General features: G+C 40.5%; 1 protein-coding gene across 1 annotated transcript in view; it reads right to left on the bottom strand.

Annotated features, from left to right (window-relative positions):
* The window catches only part of tmeff2a (transmembrane protein with EGF-like and two follistatin-like domains 2a), a 135,941-nt gene that overhangs the window by 14,675 nt on the left and 94,950 nt on the right, over positions 1–26,316 (bottom strand). Inside the window, exons 5-6 of the mRNA XM_006793694.3 lie at positions 14,272–14,368; positions 2,403–2,551 (exon numbers count right to left, since the gene is read on the bottom strand). Of these exons, the coding sequence (XP_006793757.1) occupies positions 2,403–2,551; positions 14,272–14,368 (246 nt within the window). The remainder of the gene's footprint in view (positions 1–2,402; positions 2,552–14,271; positions 14,369–26,316) is intronic.

Consider the following 26,316-nt stretch of genomic DNA (forward strand, 5'->3'; position numbering starts at 1 on the left):
ATTGCTTTACTTCCCATTACTTCTCAAAAGACCTATTTGTCCTGTGTGTACTTAGAACCTCTCAAATGGTCTCTTACACTAAAAAAATAACTACAGATCTTAAAAGGTGCATTTGACTCCAGAATCAAAGCCTGTAGTGTTTCTTTTAGAATGTTTAGGTGTAAATCACCTAGTTTGGGAGATTTCTGTCTCTTCTTTCACATAATGGAACTAAATGACCCTCTGAAAAAGCTTTATTTAAAAACTCAGCAACTATTTCTAGAAATCATCACCTGGTTAAAAAAAACCAACACTCACAACAGGATTTACTTTATGTATGAACTTTTTTCCGCTACCAAACGACATGTGTCAGGTGTATCGATCTGCAAAAGGAAGCTTTTGTGACAATAAACACTGATGTTTCTGCACTGAGCTGAGCTACAAGGTTGCCTACTTGCATTCTTGTATAGACTGGAAATAATGCCTAAAATAATTCCAAAATGAAAGTTCTTACATCTCCGTCGACTTTTGGAAAACATAATGCTCTCAGTGCAAAGCAGTCTTACATGTACATACAGCCCACAGAAGGCAGCAATAAAAACAACAGACAACAAATCCATAATTAAAGTAAGAATAAGGTCGTCAGCGCGCCGTCCATCTCCAGTGCTTCACTTAACACCTTAACAGAGCCTAACTGCATCTGGTGAGTTACTCAGTCTGACTTAGTGGGTTCGCTGTGGGAAGTGAGTCTCTCACAGAGTGCGAGGGAATTAGCTGCGACTACGGTAAAGTGAATGTTGGTGGTGGTGACCAGCCACAAAGTGTGCAGACAAGCTCAGGCTGCAGTCAAGTCTGTTACATAATGAGAAGAGAGCCGCAATAAACTGGAAAGTGAGGCTGACACTGATTCTCCTCAACACCTCTGCAAAGTGTTCAGATGACCAGCAGACCAGAAAACAAGACTTTCTGGCTAAGAGGTTAGTGCTAAGCACTGCACCACTGTGCTGCCTTCGCCTCTGAGGACACTAAGCTTTGACTGTCTACAGGCCATGGATATACACTCACTGGACACATTATCAGGTACACCTTGCTAGTACTGGGTAGAACCCACATTTGCCTTAATTCTTCACTTCACAGACTGAAGAAGCTTTTGGAGACGGTGTGTTACCCTGTTGGAAACAATAGATGAAACACTGTGATCATAAATGGATGGACATTTAAACGATGGTCACTTGGTGCTAAGGGACATAAAGTGCTAAGAAAATATCCCCCACACCATTACACCACCAACACCAATCTGAATCACTGATACAAGGCTGGATGGTTCTGATCCTGCCATCCAAAAGTCACAGCAGAAGTCGAGACTCAACGGACCAGGTAACGTTTTCCTTATCTTCTGTTGTCTAATTTTGGTGAGATCTTCTGTATTGGTTGTAATGACTGGTTTGAGTAACTGGGGTTGAAGCAACCAAATAAAAGTTAAATCAAATTTTGTATTAAGATGTGTATTTGCAATTTTGATTGTGATTTAAAAGTTAAATTCAATTAAATTTTATTTTTATAGCCTCAAATCACAACAGTCTACTAAACTTGATATTTTGAACAAAATTTAACCTTCAACTATTCAACAGAATTAGCAGAATAGCAACAAAATTGCTAATTGTTAAAATCTGGTTGAATTCAAACCTTTGTGATAGTCTGAAAAGATTTTTCTAACAAACTTTAAACTGTAAGGAACAGTGTTTTTAAGGGCATGACTTGCTGAGCAGATTCAGCTTGGACAAAAAAGGTCCATGGAAATCTGGTGCTTCAAATCTTTCATATCTATAATTAAAGCTATATATTGCTAGTTGGAGCTCCACATAAATACCATTTAGTTCCATTATAGTCAAGAATACTCAGTAGTATAATACTGATTTTAGCTTTTAAACCACACAAACCTTAAATGACATTAAATGAAATAAAAACCCATTTGTGTGCCTCTGTCTTCTACATGTATTAGAATTATAACTCAGTTTAGGGATTAAAGCACTGAGATTAATAAAAAAACAACTTTATCCCCGGAAATAGTGCGCCAAAATCAAGGATACTACATTAAAAAAAGGAGGGATTAACATTGTGTGAAATTATCTGTATATGTAGCAGCAGCGGCTCTGAGGATTATCTTTCCACACCATTCCAAAATTTGATTGAGTGAAACTTTCTGTAATTATAAAATGTGGCTGGAACTGCAGCTGGAGGGAGATGCAAAATCACGCCGCCCGCATTTAGCTCTGCGCGATGCCTCATTTGCCTCCGTGTTTTCACTCCAACGTGACGCAAACACCTGTTCATGGAGGTAGACTGACGGCTTCCGCTGCGTTTGTGAAAGTGTTGTTGTGCCGTTCAGAGTCAGTGTGCTAGTGTGCATTTGAGAGTCTGACCGTGGCAGTGGCCCAGGTACTTGACCTCGATGCGCTCCTGCTTCTGACAGGATGCTTCCTTCACCTGGCAGGGGTTGTCATAGGAACGACCATCTGAGGCGCACACTGGGTTGAAGCTGATGTGGGAACAGTCGATGTTGCAGACACACCTAACGAACAAAACAAATATCCATGTTACAGTAAACCTTCTGATTATCAAAGTCAAAAATCTAAAATAATGAAAACGGAAATATTAATAAAAATGAGAGAATCCTTATTCTAGAAACGCTGCTTTGTGTGTTTGGCTGCCGGAGACAAATTCATTCAGGGATTAAAGGTAAGACAGGAAAAAAAACCCCTACATTTGCACTCAGACAGAATGCTGGACCATGCATAGTAATCCTGTTCAAACTGGGGTTTCGGCTCATTCAATTTGACACAATAGCAAATGTATTTAACTTCTGCAAAAGAAAAAAAAAAGAGAGAAGCTGCACCGAGGGCTTGACTGACAAATGATGTTCTCTTACAAAGGCAGGAAGCAATTAATAATGAAAGAACTGTAGATAACAAAGCAGTGCATTTTAATGTTGTGGAGAAAACAGCACACACTCACACACAATTCAAGCTGTCTGGTGTGGAATTTATTGGAGACAAGATAGAATAGCTTAAATGTAAAATAATAACAACTTACATGTTAATATGCCAATGCCATTGTTGAAAATCCATTGTACTATGCAGAAAAGCTTGTTTCTTGTATCTGGCTTTATAACAAGGTAATATGACATCCTTCAACTAAACTTAAACCCGCTTAGAAATTCACAAAATCATAATGATGGGCTCGAGACTCGAGGCAGGCGTCACAAGGTGTGACCTACATTTTTTTTTAAACGAAGCAAAGTAGTTTAAATGCCCGATCTTTCACCTTTAAAATTAGTCGAGTTTGTTTTCTCTACATAATGAATTTGTTGCTTTCTTCCACCGGGCTGGCGTTTCTGCTGTGTTTTCGTGGCAGACTGAAAAAACATCAATTTCTCCGGGAATCTGGAGCTTACTTGATGCTTTTAGCTCTCGCAAATTAACCAGGCAATTTGCTGGCGTGCCACAATTTTCGATTAAATTTCAGTGCGAGACGTTCTGTGTTCGTGTGTCTGTTTGCGTTCTTCTCCCGGCCTGACATCTGCATAAATGACAGCGAGAGCGAAGCGCCGCGCACACCTGCGTGCATGTGCATATTTGTGTGTTTGTGTGTGTGTGTATTTCGGCATTAGAGTAGTGTGACCCTTAAGTCTGTGACAGGCCTGATCAGCAAAAATTACAGCCAGATTGCCTTCCCCAGACAGTTGCTGAGTAGCGCTGAACGCAAGATTCTGTAATTATAAATCTGTCATTATTCTCCCGGCCTTTTCATTTTCCCCTGGTGCCAAGCTCTCAGTAAAGCACAGGCATTCAGCTGTCTTACAGCAGCATTTACATACACGCCCACATGGGCGCCCGCCAACACATAAACAGATGCCCACACACGCGCGCACACATGCACTCACACACACACCTTGACAATCAGCCGTGATGATTCGTACTGCTGACATTGATGTTGATTGAAACGCCGTGCAGCAGAGTGTGGCAGCGCTCAGCTACTGTTGTAATGATGGATCAGCAAAGTGAAAATGATGTGAAGAAAGGCTTCGTTATGCATCAGAGAGGACGCGCTTGTGTTGAGGCTGCCGACATCCAAAATCCCACATGACACTGAAGGTGAGCTGCCACAACTATGAATGACCCACCACTACTGAGGGCTGCTCAATGAGACTGTAACGCTGTGATTCCAAATACCATTTCTCACCAATGACAAGAAAAAAGGCCAGTTTTTGTCTCCAATTAGGGGTACAAAAATAACAGTCTGAATCTATGCACAACCACAGACATGACACACAATTTGATATAGCTGTAAAAAAAACAAAAAACAAAATGAAAAAAGCCCTCTCTGTTCACTCTGTTTTTGCTGTTGGCGTGTGTGCACCAAGCAACCTTCTCTTGCTAGTTAGCTCCATTTTCAGATAGAAAAACTACAAAGAAATGTCACATTGTACCATATACTAAACTGCCTGAAACTTCCTGACACTGACTTCTCCTCCTGCAACATGAAGAGTAGCTTTAAAAATGTACCAGCAGAACTCGACTACATGTCATTTAAGAAATGTGTGTGAACCGAACGCAGCTAATGCTATTTTAAAACTCTTCCTGACTGACGTCAAATACGAAAGAACTACATCGTATGGCAAGCTAAACAAGCTAGGATGCCGTTAGCAGCATACGTGTTTGATAAATAACTGATGAAATACTGACCTAGTTTTAGTTTAGTTTTCACTTTTCACATAATGGACTATGGATCTGGACAAGATCAAGAAGCAACCCCTGGGAGTGAAAAATAAAGCAGACACAGAAACAGCAAAAACTGCATTTCCTCGATTGGCAACTTAACATTCTGGCCATTGTGATCTTAGATTTTTAAAAGCAGGTGTCACGAGTTTGTGCTGGATCTTAATAATGAGAGAGACACTGCACATTCAAACTTTGCTGGCCTGCCCTAAATCATATTCTACACTAATGGAGACCATGATTTACAAAATGAGCGTTATGCTGTATTTAGTAAGATCTGAAACTGCAAGCACAGACTCCTCGGAAACGTGCTTACTGAGGGAATGAATCAGTGTAACTGAGGGCCTGCTTTTTCTATAAAGTTCTACACAACTGCACTTTTTGCAAACAGTTGCCATGTGATAAAGAAAACATAAGAAAAAATGCAGGTTTAAGGTGCTTCCATATAGGTGTCACTTTTCAGGCCCAGAGGCAATATATAAAGTTATAGTAAATTCCCTGGTGTCCAATTGGGGTGTCCAATTTCAGGCTCAAGGGCGGGTGTCCTGCAGGTTTTAGATATCATCCTGAATCAAATGATTAGTTCATCACCAGGCCTCTTGAGAACCTCAAGACATGTTGAGGAGGTAATTTAGCCATTTAAATCAACTGTGTTGGATCAAGGACACTTCTAAAACCTGCAGGACACTGGCCTGGAGTTGGACACCCCTGCCTTAGACCCTCATGTCAATGCCAAGTTTTTGAGACCTCTACTATATTGATTGTATTGATACCAACTGTGATAGGATTGAAACTTTGTTTCTTTCCTATAAGTTCAAGTTTTTTTGTTTTTGCTTAGTAAAAAAAAAACAAAAAAACCATACCTTTATTTAAAGCCTATACCGAATTTGTGAAAACTCTAGCTGTGCATTTACTTGCAAAATTTGCAGTATGGCATTACATAAATAAAAATGAATTGAATTAGATTGGACATGTTAATCATGTTTCTGGTGTTTGATTCCTTTTGGAACATTTGTAATGCAATACAAAATAAGGTGTTGATTTTCCAAGCCAATTGGGTGTAGTCACCGTGGTTGTGTTCGTCTTCTATATACAATCTAATCAAAACAATGATTATTACACATCCCATTGCATTAAGGTGGGTGCAGATTTTACAAATAGGACTCTCAGCAATCAAGCTCAAATTATCTGCATAGCTAGATACCACTGGAGGCAAGTGTTTTTTTTTTTTTTTTTTGTCATTTGTGTTAACCTTTAAAGATTATACAGCACAGGCTTTAATTTTTGCAAAAGCTGCCCTAAAGACAAGATTAGGCTTACAATTATAGTGCCCGCGTTATCATAAAAAGTATCTAAATGGGAACAGTTTCAGCATGAAAGGAAGCAGCAAGACTCAAAGAATCAAAGCACAGTCTTCCCAGCTTCTGAACTGAGAGCAAGTTTCCAGACATCCATCACCAAAAAACATAATATAGGCTTAACAACACGGTCGTATACATGTGCACATGCACACCACTCATCTCCCATCGTAGAACACTTTCAGACTGTTGTCCATCCCGAGAGGCCGCAGTTGGTCGGTGGCTGATATCTGTGCTCCATACATTTTTAATGAGGCCTCTCACTTTCTCCACAATAGGCACTATACCACCAGACTGCAGTGCGTCAACACATCCTAGTGCTACCCGCAGACAGCCATGCACAAAAACTCATATGCATAAAGAAGACAGCTATGGTTTCGCCGTAGTCCTTGTTTTCCCCATTCTCCTTTTCACACACACCAAACCATTCCTTCACACATGCTGCTGAGAGGTACAGAGGGGTAAAGAAGTGTTAAATGAAAGGTAGTGGGTGTGTGCAAATGTGCGAACTATATCCAAGTCTGTGCACAACGTGTGTGAGAGAGTACTTTCCTAGCAGGATGTGTAGTATTGATTAGTTTCTGGCGATTTCCCTCCCATCAAAGCCTCCCCACCTCCAGACTGTCTGCGGGCTCCCAACTGAAAAGGCCACTTTACACACATTTCAACACTTACAGCAGCTGAGGACAACATATCCACTGACTGCCTCATGTTGTGTACAAATCCTTAGCAGCTAACCTCACTGCAACTGAACACAGCATTGATTTTCATAATCCTTAGCCTCAAATTTCACTGTAATCCTTTGAAAAACGGTGCGAGAGAAGCAAATAGACAAACAGAGCCAGAGAGAGAGATGTGGAGACAGAGAGAGCAAAACAGTAACGGTACAATGCAAAGTAAAGAGGAGAAAATATACAATAAAACCCAACAGGCACAAACAGCAAAAATAAATTGCAATGCTCTGTGACACAAAATGTTATGAGTCCAGTAATCATTGATGGATTGCTGAACAGGTATACTGGGCGCAGACAAACAACTTGTACAGGTGCTAGATCAAAAAACAAATTGAAGACAGAAGATCATCACAAAGCAGAAAAAGCTATTTACAGACATAAACACATTCATCATCTAGGTCGATGTGTTATCTTCATGAGATGTACTCGCAGACGTCACTCGACAGAGCAGAGCTGGATAACACAGCTGATATTCCCATGAGGAGGAGAACATGGCGGAATGGGAAAAACAAAGCAAAACTACAGACTGATAAATAATAAGACTGCTCGGTCTGTACAGTCATCTCTGGGCCAAAAGTCAATGTTAACATGTAATATAAAATATAACGTCTATTCGTACATGCAAAGAGACCACAAAGAGTTACAAACTAACTAAAAGTAAAGTAGTTATCCAGTTCTCACAAAGGGATGTCAGATAACCTCAAAAAGGTCTCCAAAGAGATGTAAATCTACATCAAAACACAGAAAGTTAAAAGATGACTACAGGTGGAGGTAAAACTTCACACCTCCACAAAAAGATGCAGAACATCTATGTCCACTGTGAGCGACCATCTTTGAACAGAGGTGGTGGTTTACGACACCAACTCTCTGCCATCTATAATCCAGTTTTGAGATCCCTTCTCAGACGCCTTAACGCCCACTCACATCCTGGGCCATCTGACCTCAGGAATTCGCATGATAAGGTGGGGCCAGGTTTCACAATGAACTCACCCGAAACTCTGGCTGATTGGGACCCACACCCAGTTCCACACCTTGGCTCAGGCGATTAGAGGATCATCAGGGGGTCCTTTTGTCCCTCTGTGGGGGGACACTCCCACTAGGTTTATATCTGGGACTCTCCACCATTTGACCTTAGAACTGAAGAAGCTTCTCGGATGAGAGGTGAAACGTCTTTAAGTAACTTAAAGAAGTCCAGATGCTTTTCTTTGCAAGCTCCTTTGACAACAATGACAAAGGGACAAATAGAGTCTATGAAAAGTTAGAAAAACCCCTATAAACCACATCTAGGCATTGTACTGATAAACTCTTTGATAGCCGATTGTTTGGTGGACTCTCTTATTCCGCAACAAGACGTTGCGGGAAATCTGGAACTTCAGTTGACACACAGCGGACAATTTAAAATGTTCTTCTTGGTCCTCGATGACAGCTGCAATGTTTGCAACACAGTCCAGTTAAAGAGTTTGAGATTACAAAGGGGATGGCAGCAGTGCACTCAGTGAAAGGGACCGCGTCAGGAGTGATTCGTTCATGGGGGGAAATGAATGCTTCGATAAGCTGGGGCTGTGAAAAACTGTTGCATTTTTAAAGTAGATGCATGAGAAAGCTGTCAGGTGACTCAGCCTGGCCAAAGTGCTAACAGAGTGTGGAACCTGAGAGCTGAAATACGGGTTTTGTGAGAAGAAGGGCAAGGACATTCCAGAGCTCTCAGATGCAGAATAGAAGGCAGATGCTGCATTTGCTGTTGATGTGACCGTCCTTCATGTTTTCACCTCAGACATTGATTTCGCTCACTGAAGAAGAAAAAAATTACGGACTGAAAAACTGCAGATTATATAATTCAAATAAATAGTAAAATAGCAATAGCACTTTGTATAAAGTTAAAAGTCCTTTTTTTTTGCAAAAACGTGCACATTTTGTTCACAACAGTTTTTGTCAATGTTGATTAAACTGCAATAACACATTGGCATTTTAACAGTGCCTATTTCACATTTTCACTGCCTGATTGTAACAGCTACTCTTACAAGCAGCAGTTTCCCATGTGAGCCTTTGGGAAAATGAATTGCTGGCATGTGATTTTACAAATTGGAAACAGAAAAACAGAGTCTATTAAAAGTTACTATATTACAATAACTGGGTGTAAAACAAATGAAAAACCAGAAAAGGACTCAAAACCTCTATAAAGAGGTGCCAACCAGCATCAAAGACATACTACAGCAACTTTCAAGGTCACCATTGCTGCAAGTGAAACCACAACAAATGAATTTAGAAACTGAACAAAGAGATGAGAAGTGACAAAGCCTATAAAAAGTTCAAAAATGTACATTATGCATTACATACAAATGTTATCAAAAAATAGTCTAAAAACTAAACAAAGGGATGCAAAGCAGAGACCAAAGAGTCTATTGTGAAGTTACTAAATTAGAATAACTTTATATAAAATAACAAAACACACATTTCTACAAAGAGATGCAAAATATCTACAAAAAGGGATCAAAATATGCAGAAACACTATTAAAACTATAAGAATGTCACATGACAAAACACTACAGAGGTCTAAAAAGTACTAAAAGGAAATGTAAAACAACTAGTGATAAAAGTACTACTAAAACAAAGAAATGAACACATAGAAATAGCAAATGAATGATAAAAAAAAGCTCTGGTTTCCATGCAGGAGGGGTAGTTTGCTCTCCACAGAATGGTTTCAGTGAGGAGATGAGTGCTGGCTTTTAAAAAACCCTCTCAGGAGGTCTAACCCCAGTGTTCGTGCAGCAAGTGTCCCTTGCCATGACCGGTTCACTCTCTGCTCCTCCTCTTCCTTAATTCTATCAACACCGATGGGTGCTACTGATGGGTTTGAAAGCATGGATTTTTCTGGGTAATTACAGTTTCACACCACAAATGGATCTAAATGGATTTTTTGTGACACTGTATTGATCCCTCAGGGGCAAATTTGTCTTTTTTTGCTTGCTGCCTGCCTCCAGAATATAGAGAGGTGGAGTAAGGCTACCAAGGCTCTTTGATACAGCAGGAACAAGTGCAGTAAAGTTTACCCAAAAGAGGTTCTTGCAAACTACACAGAAAGACTAAGCACATTTTTCTTATCTGAATCAATGAAGAGAAGAAGATTGATTTATGAAGACTGATTTATGGTGAGTCGAGGTAGACTTTATTGATTCCTGCAGGAAAAAAATGTTCTCTCTCTTTAACCCATCGCAAAAACTAAGACCAGTGGGCAGCCCCTATGTGGCAACAATAGAGAGTTGCAAGCAAAAGCCTTGGTGAAGGGCATTTTTAACCGAGTATTTGATGATGAATCATAAATGATGACAACTGGAATTATCTGAACTTTGTTGAAGAGGGAAAAAAATGCTGAAATAGTTTTTATGTTATCCTGACCAAGCAAAAGCTGAACAGCTTATAACATGCTGGCATGCATTCTATTATACTGTCAGAATGGATAAAAATAATAATCAGGTTTTAAAACAACAAAAATTAAAGATGCAAATAGCAAACTGATAAATTCTTTTTCAACAAAGCAAAAAAAAAAATAAAAATCACGTCATCACCATCAGCGATTTATTTCGAAACAGCTTCTAGAATAGTTTTAACCATAGCCTTTATCTGGACCTCTAAATTGCTGAACACATTTCAGACCCTTTTCCATCAGGGTTTCACATAAATTTAGTTTTGTGACTCAGTAATGGCTGCAACCGCAGTTAGAGAAGCAACTGAGCCAATCACAGCTTTTTACGAGAAATCACAAACGTGGAAGTTGTGTACCTGTACCGAAGCCAAAAAAATCTGTGACAGGAAAATTGGTACAAAACAAGCACTGATGGGCTGTTTGGAATACTGCCAAGTTGAGACCTTGTGCATCCGGATTGAATGGGACAATTGCTTGTTCTAACCACTGCAGCGTGTTATAGTGTAGCAGGACCAATATTCACAATAACACATTGAAATAATTTTTCACTTTCTCATCAGGTTTACCATTGTGTAAACCAATGACGGTACACAGAGTGCTTCGTTGCATAACAACAAATGACAAATTTGGTTTCTGGCACCAAACTAATCACCAGTGTTGGGATGTGATTGACTGGAAGTCTTGCAGCGATGTTGGCGAGCTAACTTATAGCAAAAAATGCAACTTTGTAATTACTTTATCTGACCACAGGACAGCTAAAGGAGCAATATAATAATGTAAAAAACTGCAATATAGTAATATCCACTGATTAAAATTCAAATTACAGTTAGGTGGCAAGATTGATACTGCTCTTCTGACTGATAATCATGAAGCAATATGTAAGAAAACTTAACCTAAAAATACATCAAATGGACATAGCCACCATAATATTCTTTGTTTGTGGACTAGTGATCATTTGTAACAGAAAACACTGTTATATTGCATAGAAAATGGTAGTAACTGCAATCACCATTTGTTAGTGCGCTATGAGACTGTACTCGTGTAGTGCACTTCCTCAGTGCTTTCCGAAAAGTACTGATGTTCAAGCATAGACTGTAATGCATCGAGGAAAAGAAGGGAAACATCACAACATGAAGCGGCACTAGGCATTTGTTTTTATTAGTTTGGGAAAATATGCCGATATGCTACAACGATATGGAATATGCATATAACACAAAAATGTCTTTGTTATATTCAACTTGCATGAAAGTGGCTGAAAGTATTTTTTTCATTTTGCCAATGAGCTTAATTTTTCTACAAAACAAGTAGTGAATGATCAGTGCTGATGTATAAAGGCACTTTCAACTGTTCTCTTTTCCTAAAGGGTTGCTACAATGGATGGATTTGAATAGTTTTCCAGGACTGGGACAGGGTTTGTGTCGCATCCTGGTCTTGAACTGAGGATCACTCACATTTAAGGCAAAATGTGTTAACCACTACACTGTGGAGCCACAAACTAGTGCTAATGCATAAATAAAGTAATATAAGAATTTTACTAACTGAAACGAATCCCAGCACAGTGGAGTATTTATTGGCTGGTCTCTATCTCATAGAGGGCCGAATGATTTGTGAGATAACTGCACTGAAAAGCATCAGCAAATGCCTTAGCGATGGTTAAATGTAGTAAATGACCTGTATTTGTATAGCGCTTTTCTAGTCCCTAAGGACCCCAAAGCGCTTTACACAACCAGTCATCCACCCATTCACACACACATTCACACACACATTCACACACTGGTAGACAGTTAGAGGCGTTCAAACATCAATCAATCAACGTCAATAATACATAACTCTAAGCCTTCACACAGTGAGTGTGATGCACCATAGTTCATAAATGTGTTCATCTCTTCCATAAATTATTTTAACATGATAGTCTATGAGGATTGTTGAGCTTTGAAGCCAGCTTCAGGTGGATATCAAAGGAGGTGCAGTTTTAGAAACTTCTCCTGGGCTTCGTTTTTTAGGCTGGGAGTTTGTCATTTGATTAAAACTGAAAGCAGGAGGAAACAGTTAACATAGGCCTGTCCAAATATGGCAAAATCTTCTTACCAACCAACACCACTTAACCTCGCTAATTAACGCTAATTAACGCAAATTAACAAGAAATAAACACAAAACTGAATAATTAAATGATGACGAGACGCCACTTCATTCTGATTATCAGCCCACGTCAGGTCCCATATATCTGAGCGTTGCAGTGCTTTACATGGCAGCAAACAATTTGCAGAGGAACATTATTCCTTAATTATTCATATCTGCATTTCTTGTGCGAAAATAGGAAAAATATTTCACGTCTCATCACTTTATCCTCACCTGGTATTTGATTACTTTCTTCTCTCTCCACTCATTGTTTCATCAGCTGACGGTTTGTTTGATTAAACTCAGCTGATTGGAATAACCTGTCATTTTAATCAAAATGATCTTATATTATGCCAGTTGTTGGGTGCTGTTTGATGAAAATTACCTGCTGTTGGTTTGCAATTACCTTTCTGATTATTCGCCAGAAACATTCTTATCAAAACACCTTTGGGGCTTTTGAAAGATTAAAGGGTACTTGCTGTTCCTGTTTTTACAAGAAAGGACACTGAAATATTCATACGTCTGTTTATGTCAACTGCTTTTTTAACGAGATGCATTATTGACTTTCGCTGCCTCTCTCGCCCGTTGTCTCCTCCCTCCCTGCATTATGTAGAGTATAATTGTCTTTATTTCAGCTTGTGCTAAATATGCTCAAGGCTCCTCTTGCTTTAATGTTTTTGGTTTTCTGTGCACAAAACCACTGACAGCACTCTGCTGTTGTGACCTTATGGATTCTCCCTTTGGATATTAAGAAATTGCCAATAAATCAATTTATGTGCTTTAGCGGGATATTAAGGTGCATTTGTGGAAGTGGGAGGCATCAGGAGGCGTGGACTCCAGCTGTTCAGTATTTGCAACAGGGCTCAGAATGCATCATGAAGCCGTTCCTTGGCATTACGGTTATTGCACACCCGGGTACATTATCTTTCCATTACACCAAGCAGTTTGATAGAGTCATACTCTCAGGGCACTTCTAATTTCTAGCGGTACATCTGGGATTTCTTAGAAGCGCTACCTTCCTTTTTGCTGATACCAGCTGATGGTGTTCCACACCAAATCTGTAACGCCGGTTCATTTAAGCCTCATTCATGCTGCACAAAGCACTGATGCTTTCGCTGGAACAGTTGAGCCTTCTTCTAATTGGCTCTGAACACGCGTGTTTTTATGTACCCCTGAGGATGTTTTTAGTGCTGCCTACTTGCTAATGCATGTGGGCGAGCCAAAAAACACATTACCTGCATCCATCTCATCTGCAGTAAATGGTTAAATCTATGACAAACGTTATTTCATCACTGAACTAGTTTTTCTTGTGTAAGTCAAAGTCATTTTTGGCCTGACATTGCCAAGTCCTGTAAGGATAGTAATTGGATTTCCAGAATAAGCGAAAATCTCCTTTCTCTCCCTGCCCTGCTCTAGTAATTGAGGTTAAATGAAATGGTCAGCCATGCACTAAACCTCAGTGGGTGTTCAGAACTGAGCATCTGCAGGATAAAGGAGGGCTCTTATTTGAATTCTTTGTGTTCAGACTTGCCGAAATGTCTCAAATAACAAACATAAGGGGTATATTTATGATGAAAATAACATGATTTGTGTGACAAGGCTTAGACAACATCAGTGACGTACCTCATCTGACTCACTATCCTTTGCCAGTGAACCTGTAATGAGTGAGGTTTTCTTGTGGTTGGCTGTACTGCACAAACTGTGACCTTGACCATGACCGCAGCTTAGGTGAAGAGCCATTAGGTGATCACTGAGTGCAAGTTTGATTAAGTTGTGACCACTACCGTAGAAGCAGTACTGATTCTTGTGGACTGTGGACCGACATGAGCTCACTGGCTTTAAAAATGGTAGATGAAAGCGTTTCGGTTGGGAACACTAACCATACATCTTCTGCGTCCACATCGCACTCTGCCCCAAACTGGCAAATGTCACAGGTGGACGTCTCCTTCAGCCCAGTCTCCGCTGAGCCCTCTCCTCCTGCAAGAAACAGAGAGAAACAGAGGAAAACATGTGATGACTGATTCGTTGATGCCATTTCTTCTCTTACTTGTTGTCTAAAAGTCAGCACGCTCTTTCCAACCTCTCACAATGTGACCATGAGAAACAGACAAGTGCATCTACATTCTGCCATATTCCGTCATAATCCCAGCGAAGCTATCTCCTTCATCCATTCACTCTTACCCCCTTCCTCCACCCCTTTCGAGTCCCTCGCCTGACTCTCATCTATCTCTCTCAAATCCCCGCTGATCTCTTCGGAGTCCCTCTTTTATTTCATCTCGCTGATTTTCTCGCTCTGAGAGTGCGACGACACTTTGGCGGCGGTGTAGGTACTGGCGTCAGGCTTATAGTGGCTTAGGGACCCCACCGGTGCATATCACGCCTCATGAGTGGCCGAAGGGGAGAAGAAAGGGGGGGGGGGAAGTAATCTGGCCAATCTCAAATTGCATTCTCCTACCACAGAGGACTCTGCACGCTCTTTCGTGCTTTTTCTCCTTTCCCTTCGGCCCTCTTCTCCATTAGACAAGCTCTATTTTTAAACTTACCAGGGCCCGTGGGGACAACTTTGGAAAAGAAGACGAAGAGGTGGAACTTGGCATCATTTCCCCATGTCATATCTTTAATCTCCCCAACACACACACACGCTTGCACAGACACCCACGCTGCTGCCACCACGCATTGCTCCCTTGTGTCACGTCTTTCATTTTCCCTTCAGAAACTTTTGTTATTTCTTGTGATCCCTCGCGACACGCTGGATTGAATTGGAAAGAACTCCGGTAGAAAGGTTTTAACCTGATTTTCCACTCTCAGGCTTAAGTTGAATTTGACTCTTCTTTTAAGGTCAAAGTCAGTTAGGTCTGCTTTGTTTGACTGTTAGCATGTGAAGTTCCTTATCCATAACTCTCAGCTTGAATTTTGTTGCTATTGGTCAGATTATCCCAACAGCTTTGTCCGTGCCTTTTGCTTGTGTCCAATCCCACAATGCAGCCTACAAGAGTGAAAACTTCTTTTGCTGAGGATGTTAAGCTCCTTTCAAACGCTCTGCCTTTGCTTTCGGTGTTTTTTTCCCCCCCATTTTCTTTTGAAGCTGCGTCTGATGCTGCTGCAGGTGTTAGACGGCAGCCATGGCAATGAGGCAGCATGTCCTCTGAATGCTGAACATCTGCAGGCATGTGAAAAGATGTACATTTTGAATTCACTGCTTTACCTTCAGGTCACAGGGCTGGCAAGAATACAAAATGTGAAACGGCGTTGATGTTTAGCCATCGAGTTTAACGTGAATGCACAGAGAAATCTTTTGCTTGCTTTGTCTTTTTAAACCTCTTTCAAGTTCCACTTTAGGTTAACTTTGAAATGCCTAATCAACAAATAGCACGCTTACTTTATAAATGCTTTAAACATAGAAATTTTGTTTGTAAAAGTTTTGTTCACCTAATTCTGCAGTTAAAAAAATCAGTGATGTTGAACTAATAACAGAATAACAGTTGACTTTGAACTAATAAACAAACCTTAGTACGGTTAAATGGACTGGTTCTTTTATAGTGCTTTTCTGCTTTACTTGAGAACTCAAAAGTTCTTAATATAGCATTACTCAAGCACTTTTTTTCATCTATATCTGCTCATATTTGAAAATATTCATCCTTTATTGTATTCTGGGTCTTTGTGTAACACTTACAGGTTGTCTTCAACCTGAAACAAGATGTTTTAGCTTCCTAGCCTCTCTGGCTTGTCTTCTGATTGGCTCTGCACTGCAAACAGAACATTTGAACAGAAGGTGGCTGAACCTCCTTTAAAAGCACAGTTTTAGAAATGTTTTATAAAGTATTCTTGCATCTGTATGATAGCTTGATGTATGTGAGAGTGGTTATCCTTAGTACAGTCACAATATCAGACACACAGCTCTGGTGGTGAGCACAGAAGTTGGCTCAAAGAGAGGTACAACAGCTTGTTTCAGGCTGAACAAACTAAGGGCTACACCAAGGCTCAACACAGGATAAATAAGGATTATTTGAACTATAAATGCATGTACCAAAGGCACTCTAGTAGAAACCATGAATAAAAATATGGAACTATAAATAAATTGCCTCTTTAAAGTGATAATGTTTAGCTGTTATACTGATTTATTCCGGTGTATTTATCTTGTTCTTAGATATACAGTGTAACCAGAATGGACAAAACATGATGCCTGCCTACAAATTCAATTAAAAGTGTGTTGAGAGCCCTGTAAGAGTAAAATGTGTCATATAAATTCCAGTCAATGCACCACTTACAATTTATACCCTCAAAGGTAAACATTTATCTTGTTTTTAGCTGCTAAATAATATATTGATTAAAGTTTTTTATCTTCTAACACATTTCTTCTTCCCTCTGGTAAGTCAAGCTCCAAAACTTTGCACAATGTAACTCAATAGTATATTTTCTTTATAACCTCTTTGCTCTGGTAATTGCAATCTTGTTCAAATTCTTCAGTTTGTAAGTCAGAGGTGTTCTTATAAATCTACGTAAAGAAAAGATGAGATGTATGCAATGCACAACATCAATCAGAGGCCGAATACTTGCTTTTATCGCAAGTAAACAAAAAAAGAAATAAAATCTGCTAACGTGCCCTTTAAAGCCCATTAACAGGAAAAAAAAATCCATGTCTGTGAATTCATATACTTCCAAGGACTTCTGTCAGTGTTGTTCTCAAGTGTTCAACAGCGCATAGCAGTTCAATTATATGGACTCGGGTTTTGTCTCACATCAGAGTTTAGCGTATTGTCAGCACAGAGACTCCAGCTGATTGAATTAGCCAGTTGTGACTCTTTGACCACTGATGTGAATGTAATTTCCCTTATTTCCACCTGTCATGTAGGTTTTGGTGTGTGAAATTCTCTCTCTCTCTCTCTGTTTCACACACGCGCACACACACACACACACACACACAGGTTGCAGCAATTTTCAGTTCTTGCAGGCACCAGAACTATCCAGCCTCTCTGTACTCTGTCAAATGATCAGCTTCAAATAAAGGCTTGTGGGCAGGCGAGCATGTAAGCTCTCCCACGACTCTACTCTCCCACAATTGCACACGGGAGAAGGAGAGGGAGACAGTGAGAGCGAGCCCATGCATGTATCTGTATCGCCCGCTTGTATTTCTTACATGTGTATTCGCGCATACATGGCACAGATGCCAGGATTATCTCCATGCCTGCTTCTTTCTGTCCTTTTCTCCATAGAACTGCAGCCAACACTTCACGCACTTTTCCCCAGATCCCCATTTTCAGTATTGCAGACACAATTACCAAAAGCAACTTGGGACAGGCAGTATTTTCCACATTCCAAATCCCCGATAGAGTCTCATGTAGCTCTAACACAACATCTCCTGTGTTTCTGTGCCTGCTAATCCCAGGAATCAGGAGACACGGCTGCGTAATGACTGAAATGATTAGCCCCTCTGCTGCCCCCGCAATCACCCCCCACCGGCTCCTACATCACCTAATATCGATCCACGCCTGGACCAGAGCGGCCGACCGGCCTCCTCTATGAGTAAGATCTTATAGCCTCACCTTCATCTCTAACAAAACCCGCCTTCCCTTTGTTCCCTTTGTTTTAATGCTTTCAGGCTAGATAAACACATGAAATGTAGATTTTGTGCAAGACTACAGCAAAAGGAGAGAAGAAGGCACAGAAAGAAGAGAGAAGGGACATTTAGGATTAAGTTACTAGGCAGAGAAGAAGAGATCACAGTGAAAAATGTGCGTTAAAGGGAAGATAAGCAGGATAAGAGATAAAATGACAGAGGAGTAAAAAATGGTGGATCAGTCACAAAGGTGCTGTGGACCTTCATCCGGGGGTTAGAGAGCATTCTTAATCCCCTTAGTACTGTGTATGGAGATTAGCCATGCATGCATCCACGGAAATTCACATAAAAAAACAGCAGAATTCATCACTCCACTGGTGGCGCTAGCTATGCATTCTCAGGCTGCCGTAGAAAAAACGGTTTGCTGCAAGGGAGGACACCAGCGACAAGCCTGGAGCTCATTTAACTGCAGCCTGAGTCAGTGTGCTGAAAGTAGGCGCTGGTCGATTTGTTCGGCTCCTGTAACTTGTGAAATAAAAGCAGGGACATCCAGTGTGCAGTCCCTGAAGCATATTTGTGATTCTGGGTGAATTGCAACTGAGGTCTAGCAGTTAAACACACTCATTTCTCACGCAGATTGTGACTTTATGAGCATATTATGACAAAAGGAACATTGCAGTCCAATCTAATGGTGACATTTTTGTGCAAATGTGAACACAGTTTATTCACCGCCAACAGCAAATAGATCAGCTGCACAGATGTAGCTGTTAACTACCAACATATGTAGCAACTGTGCGTTTCTGCGACTGCACGCACGCTTTCGAATCTATAATAATGATAACCCACCAGTACGTGCTCATTTCGTTTTGTTTTTTATTACCTACAAATGTTCATGAACTGGAGTCATAAAGATCAGGACAACATGTTCTTTACGCATTTCAGTTAAAACATTTTCAATTCACATCCTCCGCTGAAAATTTGCATGTGTCTATTTGTGCTGTGTGTCTTACTGTTGGCTTCATTTGCAATGACGTCACATCTAAAATTCACTTTGCATTCAGTCTAAACACACCTTGTGACACAATCGTGTTTAAAGTACCTATCAGAGAACTAGCATGTGAACTAAATTTAAACACATTCAAAGGAAAGGCTGAAGTGGAGCTACCGAACAACACACAAAGGCACTGAATAGTAAAGCAAAAATATAAATGGAGGATAAGTAGCCCGTCCTCCAAAAATGTCCACGAATGATCGGCTCAGAATGAGCTACAGGCTTTTATAGCTGAGATAAGACCTGCTAATGCTGGAGTGATTTTGCCTGCCATTGCTTTATGCCTATCAAAAACGAGGCTAGCATTTGCCAGAAGACTTAGCAGAGACTCTGTGAAAGAGGGTTATATGGTTTTAAAAAAACCTCAGCAGCCCAGATTATGGCGGTAACGCTGGATCTGAGTGTGATGACTTAAAAACAACCATCTCTGTCTCAGACCGATCCAGATTTCACGCTCCCCTGATAGAGCTCAAGTCCTTTGGCAAGCGAAAATAGAGGACAAATTGCATCGTCCAGATGTGCCAAGCAGATAGAGACCTATTGATATTGGCCCAGGGCTGTAACGGCTGCCAAAAGCGCCTCTACTAACTATTGACTTGAGTGGTGTGAGTGTTACTTTTGTATTCTTTGTTGCTCTTATTTTCTTCCTCCCTCTCATGCTCTTCCTCTCCCCCTATCAGCTTATAACCATGCATTGGTCAGAGGGCCCTGTGGCGCCAGTGTCCGGCAGCTTCGCCTCTGTCAGTGCGCCCCAGGGTGGCTGTGGCTACAATGTAGCTGCCATCACCAGTGTGTGAATGTGTGTGTGAATGGGTGGATGACAGGTTGTGTAAAGCGCTTTGGGGTCCTTAGGGACTAGAAGAGCGCTATATAAATACAGGCCATTATTCCTGAACGAGCATATTGTCCACCACATGTGCGACAGTGTGGTGCAGTTGCATCTTTCTTCATGTCGATGCATTAGTGAAATAAGAAGGAGATTAAGAGAGAAGAGAGGTGGGGGTCGTTGATTTGAGCGAGCGTACAGAGGGAACAAGAGACAGGCACAGGCTTGCACAAACAATAAGACAAACACGCAAGCACGCACGCGCAAAGACACACACCCAACGCGCCCATCATTGGGATGATGAATGAAGCCCACACAGCCCTGGAAAACAGAGCAGGACCAATACGACCTTGGTTGCAAACACACTGGGGAGAGATGGAGTGTGGTGGAGAGGGATGAGAGAGCGATGGAGGCTGATATATCCTACATGTGGCTGTGTGTGGCTGCTGAAACATACTGTGACGACCCCACATTTTGCTGTTACTGCAGAACGCCTCTTCAAAAGGTTCTGTTTACAAAATGAGGCTTAAAACTTTTCTTTTTGATAGTTAGTGTTGGATCAAGTGACACTAAATCCTCCCTTAGTTACACTGCAATAGGTCTGTGCTGCTGGTGTTTCTTCTTCACTCCCATCTTTATACATCACTTTACATAATTAGTCATTATTAATCTCTGGGTCTCTTCCACAGCATGTCTTTTTGTCCTTTCTCCCTCCGATCACCCCCCAACCAGTCACAGCACATGGCTGCCTCTCCCCGAGCCTGGCTCTGCTGGAGGTTTCTTCCTGTTAAATGTTTTTTTTTTCCTTCCCAAAGGGGGTTGTTTGATTGTCGGGGTTTCATCTATATTATAGTGGGGTCTCTACCTTACAATATAAAGCACCTTGAGGTGACTGCTGTTGTAATTTGGCACTATGTAAATAAAGCTGAATTGAATTGTGTCTAGAATTTAGATCTAACATGTTTACAGCAATTTATTTAAACCCCCTGGTTATTTGGCTAAGATGGAAGGATGTTTTGGCCATATATTGTAATAACAAAATATAATATTACATAATTAATCAGGATTGAGAGCAGAAAAATTGCAAAAGTAAAAATGATTGTGGAAAATGTGACGATGCCTAATCAGTGATAAGGGAAGTTGGCTTACAATGAAATATATAAAAGGTTTGAATGTTGGGAAACCTTTAATTAGTGGTTCAAACTAATGGTAATATGTCAACTGTTAGTTACAGTCAGTTAAAGTTATTTATGTTCAGCCATCAACATGTTGTTGTACTCTGTAAATAACATGGGCTTGTTTCATTTGATTATTTAAAGTGTCCATGTTTTGACATTTGGACTTTTAAGCATATGACAAATGACACAGCTGACTGATTACTAATTATATTTAGATGTTGAAATGAATGCGGTTAAGGTTAGGTTAATTGGTGATTATAAATTGATTGTAGGTGTAAGTGTGAGTCCTGTGGTACCAAGACCAGACCTGTCAGACTGGACAGGTTTAGGTTTCAGCCGAGACATTATTCTGCCAAGTAGGATTTTTCAAAGTAAACATCATAAACTTAATCAAGAGCTGTGCATTAATGTATTTTGTTATGTGTACCTAATGAATTACGCCTTATCCAAATGCTTAGTTGGACTGCGTGCGCCAAATGTCCTGTGTACAGGCTACTAAATATATGTACCATGCCAGCAAAACAAAATTAAGCCTACTGGCAGGTGTGATAAATCTAACCGAGGGCTGTTTTCTTCCCGTAAAACGACATGCGATCCATGAAAAGTGATCCAGGAAGCAATGAACATGAGCTAAGTAGCTGATAATGGCCTGGGATGATGATACAGAATCTATTGTACAGTATCACTGTATCAACATCGCAGTGCAACCTCACACACAGTTTGAACCCTGCCTCATTTAAGATGTAATCTCTCTGTTGTGTGGAGAGCTCCATTAAAATTAGACCGTGCTGACAATTAAACTATGAAAGCCATCAATCAAAATGACATTATCTACGGGGACACTGCCCCAAGTGGCTGATCTGACAGGGCGAGCTGGGCCAGAGTACAGAAGACAGCCAAATAATCCATAAACATAATGGACATCAATATTGAAAAGATGACAGATGAGACTGCCGACAGAGGCCAGGATTCAATTTCTATTCTTTTTTTTGCTGTGGGAGACCATATCGCGTTTCACAAAGTCATTTGTCAGCCATAAGGCCAGTGAGGAGAAGCCAAGCTTCTCCAACATGTGAGCCAAGGGCGGTTGTTCCACTGACGCAAATGGCAAAATGAATCAGGCATGGGACAATAATGACAGTGATATAAATAATGAAACCATCAGAGTGTTTGGTGGACATTGACACAGAAACACATGATGTGAACTACAGTGACATAACATAAAACCCATTAAGCTATATTTTCTAAGGCTGTGAATGAGCGTATTTTATTTGCAGTCAAATAATTAAAAGGCAAAACTCTTCTTAAGCTCTGGGAGCTTCTTTTACTGACAGTGCGAGCCGGCAAAAAAATTGCTTGCAAATAATTTACATGTGGAAGCAGAAAAGAAAAGATTTACTTCCAGTCTCGAACTGATCCAGCCGGAGTTCAAGGATCCTCGTTCTCCAGCTGGTTTGAGAAATGGGCTTCTCCTTCAGAAAAGATCGATTGTTAACATGACTGTTTATCACTGCAAGTAATCCATGCACCAACGAAGAAGCAGTGCTGTTGGGCTGCACTGGGTTCGCCACAACAAATTTTGCTCGCCGGAGTCTGACCTGATCGCACAATAAGTCAGACAATGTCCACACCAGAATAGATTCACTACTGGTTTTTATCATTATTATAATCCAATTGCAAATAATTTGCCATTAAAGAGATGATAAACATGCACAAACCCGGCCCTACCCTGTAACAATGGGATAAAATAGGATTTGAATCATATTCTCACTTGATCCTGTAAGAAGCACAGAAACAGAAGATATATTTCATTGTATAGTAATAAAGTTGTGTTGCTGGAGTTCTGAATTCACTAAGGAGTGCTACTCGACTGTGATATGACAAGCTGCAATATTTGAGCTTAACCTTTGTGAGCACACTGACCTGTTGTTTCTCCAAAACCACAGTTTGATTTTTTTTTCAGAAAGGAAAAATAATAAAAAGATAAGCAGTTTTAAGTAGGCATAGCCAATTCCACATGGGTCTCACAATATTAGCATTAAGAAACCAAGAGACCAAACTGCTGATGTTTGTATTATTTTTGGATTTGTATTCAGCCTCAGTTTCAGAATTGTTCCACCCCTAATGCTAACAAATGAGGTAGCAGTAATCCCTTATAGCAGCCACTCTGGAAATCATTAAAGGGAAATGCTCATTTCCAAATCCATATGTTTTTATTCTTGGACTCTACTAGAGTAGCTTTGCATTTTTCACAGTGCAAAATAAGCCTTATTTATTGCACACCAGTTTTGACAAAGATTTTTGCAAGGCTGTACAAGAAAAGCCTGCTTAAATCTTTCTGTGAATGTTTGCAAAGACCTACAAAGGATTATTCCTGAATTCCCAGATCCACAGCGCCATGTCAAAGTACCATTCCTCGCCTAACCAAGAGCGAAGTTCGGCCACGAATGAGACTCGAGCTGCTGCTGCATCCTGGACCGAGGTCAGCCTAACTGGTCGTGGGACAAGTGAGACAAACAAGTCAGCCAGATCATTCTCACAGTGCTGTGGTTATGTAAGACTTAACTCCATGAATTTTGTCCGTGAATGTGCATGCATCACATAAACCTGCCAAAATTGAAAGTGCAATACACACACGGTGACCTCTGTCTAAATCCCACAAATGCTAGGCACAGCTTCAGCCAGGTAAAACCTCTATAAGCAATAACAAAGGGGATGTTAATGTAACATAATCCATAAACAATGTTCCCAACTGGGTCAGAGCCTTTATGAGTGGATTAAAAATATGAATTATGGTTCTAAAACTCCATCTCTCCCTGCTTTAAGAGGATTAGATCACGCATTCTGTTCTCCTCACACCCAAATGGCCCAGGATGTGTCACCTGCAGTCTCTGTAGTCAACCAGAGCTCAGGGGAAGTGCATTCAGGTTACTAACATAGGACTTTAGTGTATGTTTTATATATGTGATTTCACTTTATTCACTTGTTGGAAAAAAACAACAACAAAAAACCCCACAGGTATTAAAACTCTCAACTAATTAAAATAATTATGACTTAATTGAAGGCATCTAAACAGAACAAATAATAATGGCACGTGCTGCAGTCTTACGAGAAAAACATACCATAAAATTAGGATTCATAAAGTAACACTGAGAACTTGGAAGAACTCGGCATTATTTCACACTGCACTGATTCCCCAACAACAGTGTGTGGAATCAGCTTTTGTGCCGTTTCCCTGCATATTTGCAGCGGTTTACACCGACCTTTTTCTGAGCAGCCCCTTCCTTTGTTGTGTCCCAGACAAGACTCTGCTTTTAATCCGGAAATATGCTAAACTAGCCTAAAGCAAGTCACATTGGGCTTTAAATAAGACAGGGAGAAAGCGCTGCACACTGCTCCCTCTTTAAGAGGACACCCATCTATTTTAAGTTTGTTATCACTAATGCGTTATGACAAAGCAACAGCTCTGGTCCAAAGCACTTACTGTCTATTAAGGTGAAAAAATGGATTAAAAAAAAAAAATCAACCTCACAAAATCATTCACGCCTTTGTGTCTGCTTAATTTCAGTTCCATTTAATTTGATTCAAATGTGGCAGCTAGCACCATCGGGGCAAATATGCAAGCAGTCTCCATTACTTAGCCAATGATTTTCTTTCTTGGTGTATACTTCCCTCCACCATGCCATTGTTTGTCCTCATATTCACAGCCCACAAGGATTCTGAATTTCCAAGCCATATCTCACATCAGCATGCTCGTTGGAAATTCAATTAATTTCCCTCTCAGCTTGCACTAGCAGCTAGGCCTCTCTAACCTTGGCATATTTACACTCAAGCCCCTGCACAAGGTGAAGAATATACAGGAATGAGCTGGCAGCGAGTAATGCTCTCTCTGTGTCTCTGGCTTTTTCTATCCGACCCTTGTGGAAAATTGTGATGCACTCTGGTTTGTTGAGTGGTCCTTCTGCAAAAATATCGTGTCCTATGCGGCTTGTTTGGGACACAAGTAGCCCACCTGGACCAATGCTACAGTGTGAAGCTTCCGTGGATAGGTACAGTGGCGCACTTCATCCTACTGTGATGGTGTAAAGTTACCTAAATATATTAAGGCAACATTTTAAATGTCTGCTAATTAGATCTTAGCTCATAACAACACAGACAGGCATTATTCTGGCTTGACAGGGGGCTACAAAACTAAGAAAAGCAGGCATAAACATGTCAATCAGGCACAGTGTGTACACATCCACAGTGCTGAGAAGTGATCTAATTAGGTATATGAAGTGGAAACACCTGTGGGGTGAGGCCTCTAAGCATCTCGGCAATACAAAATCCTGTAATGTTTTTATTCAACCTGACAACAACTACAGCTCCAGCACATTTTCCATGTGCAGCTTAAATTAGGCAATCATTTGGCCAAGTACACTTCATCCCTTTTTCATTTATTTTTGGTGACGCTTAATGAAAAGTCTTTGCATGTGTTTGCCTCATCTATGCAGTGGCAGCAGGGAAAGAAACCGCTGGCATGTCTCTAGCTTGCAGACAAACAAGACACATGTTAAAATGTCTATAAAACCATGCATAAAAATCACAATTTGTGACTTAATGGGGAGTTATGTTCCTCAGTAGGTGAAGGGATGTTATACAGAGACAGGCACACAGAAAGTAAATTAGAACATTTCTCAAAATGTCACACTGTTCCTTTAAATTAATTCCTTAGGCAGCATCGGATGATAGCAAAAAAGAATGATATTTTACTCATTAATGGCCCAGTTGCACCGGAGTAAAATATGACAGCTACGTTCTTGTCACAAGGAAGGATCACTAAGGGTGATTTCACTATTTCTGGAGGAATTTCTGCAACAGATTTGTGATTTTCTCCAATTTATCACAGTTGATCTCAGTATCAACAAACAGATTGCGTCTAATTACCAACTTGAGCATGTTCAATCACAAACTGCTAGCAGACTGACTCTGTCTTATTAACATGTAATCGTGACCTTGATGCACCAAAGTTGCTTTGAAAATGGCAACTGACTTCAAGTGGTCAGAGACCTCGTCCCTGTCTTTGCAGCAACTACTTCAAAGTCAATGAGATTGCAAGTTAGTGTACATGGTTACAATGATTTTGGCTGTGTCATGGTCCCTAATGTGACTGCAGCATAATGACCACAACCCAGCATCATATTTACATTTACAGAAAGTGAACAGCCAAGTTCAATCAGTGTGTAAACAAGTTATGCTGAGCCATAGCCTCTCTCATTTAAGATTTGTTTCAAATGACCCATTCATGCTAATTTATACCAATTATATTCGCAA

Source organism: Neolamprologus brichardi, chromosome 16 (assembly GCF_056152115.1).
Source record: "Neolamprologus brichardi isolate AB-2024 chromosome 16, ASM5615211v1, whole genome shotgun sequence".
NCBI classification, from domain to species: Eukaryota; Metazoa; Chordata; class Actinopteri; order Cichliformes; family Cichlidae; genus Neolamprologus; species Neolamprologus brichardi.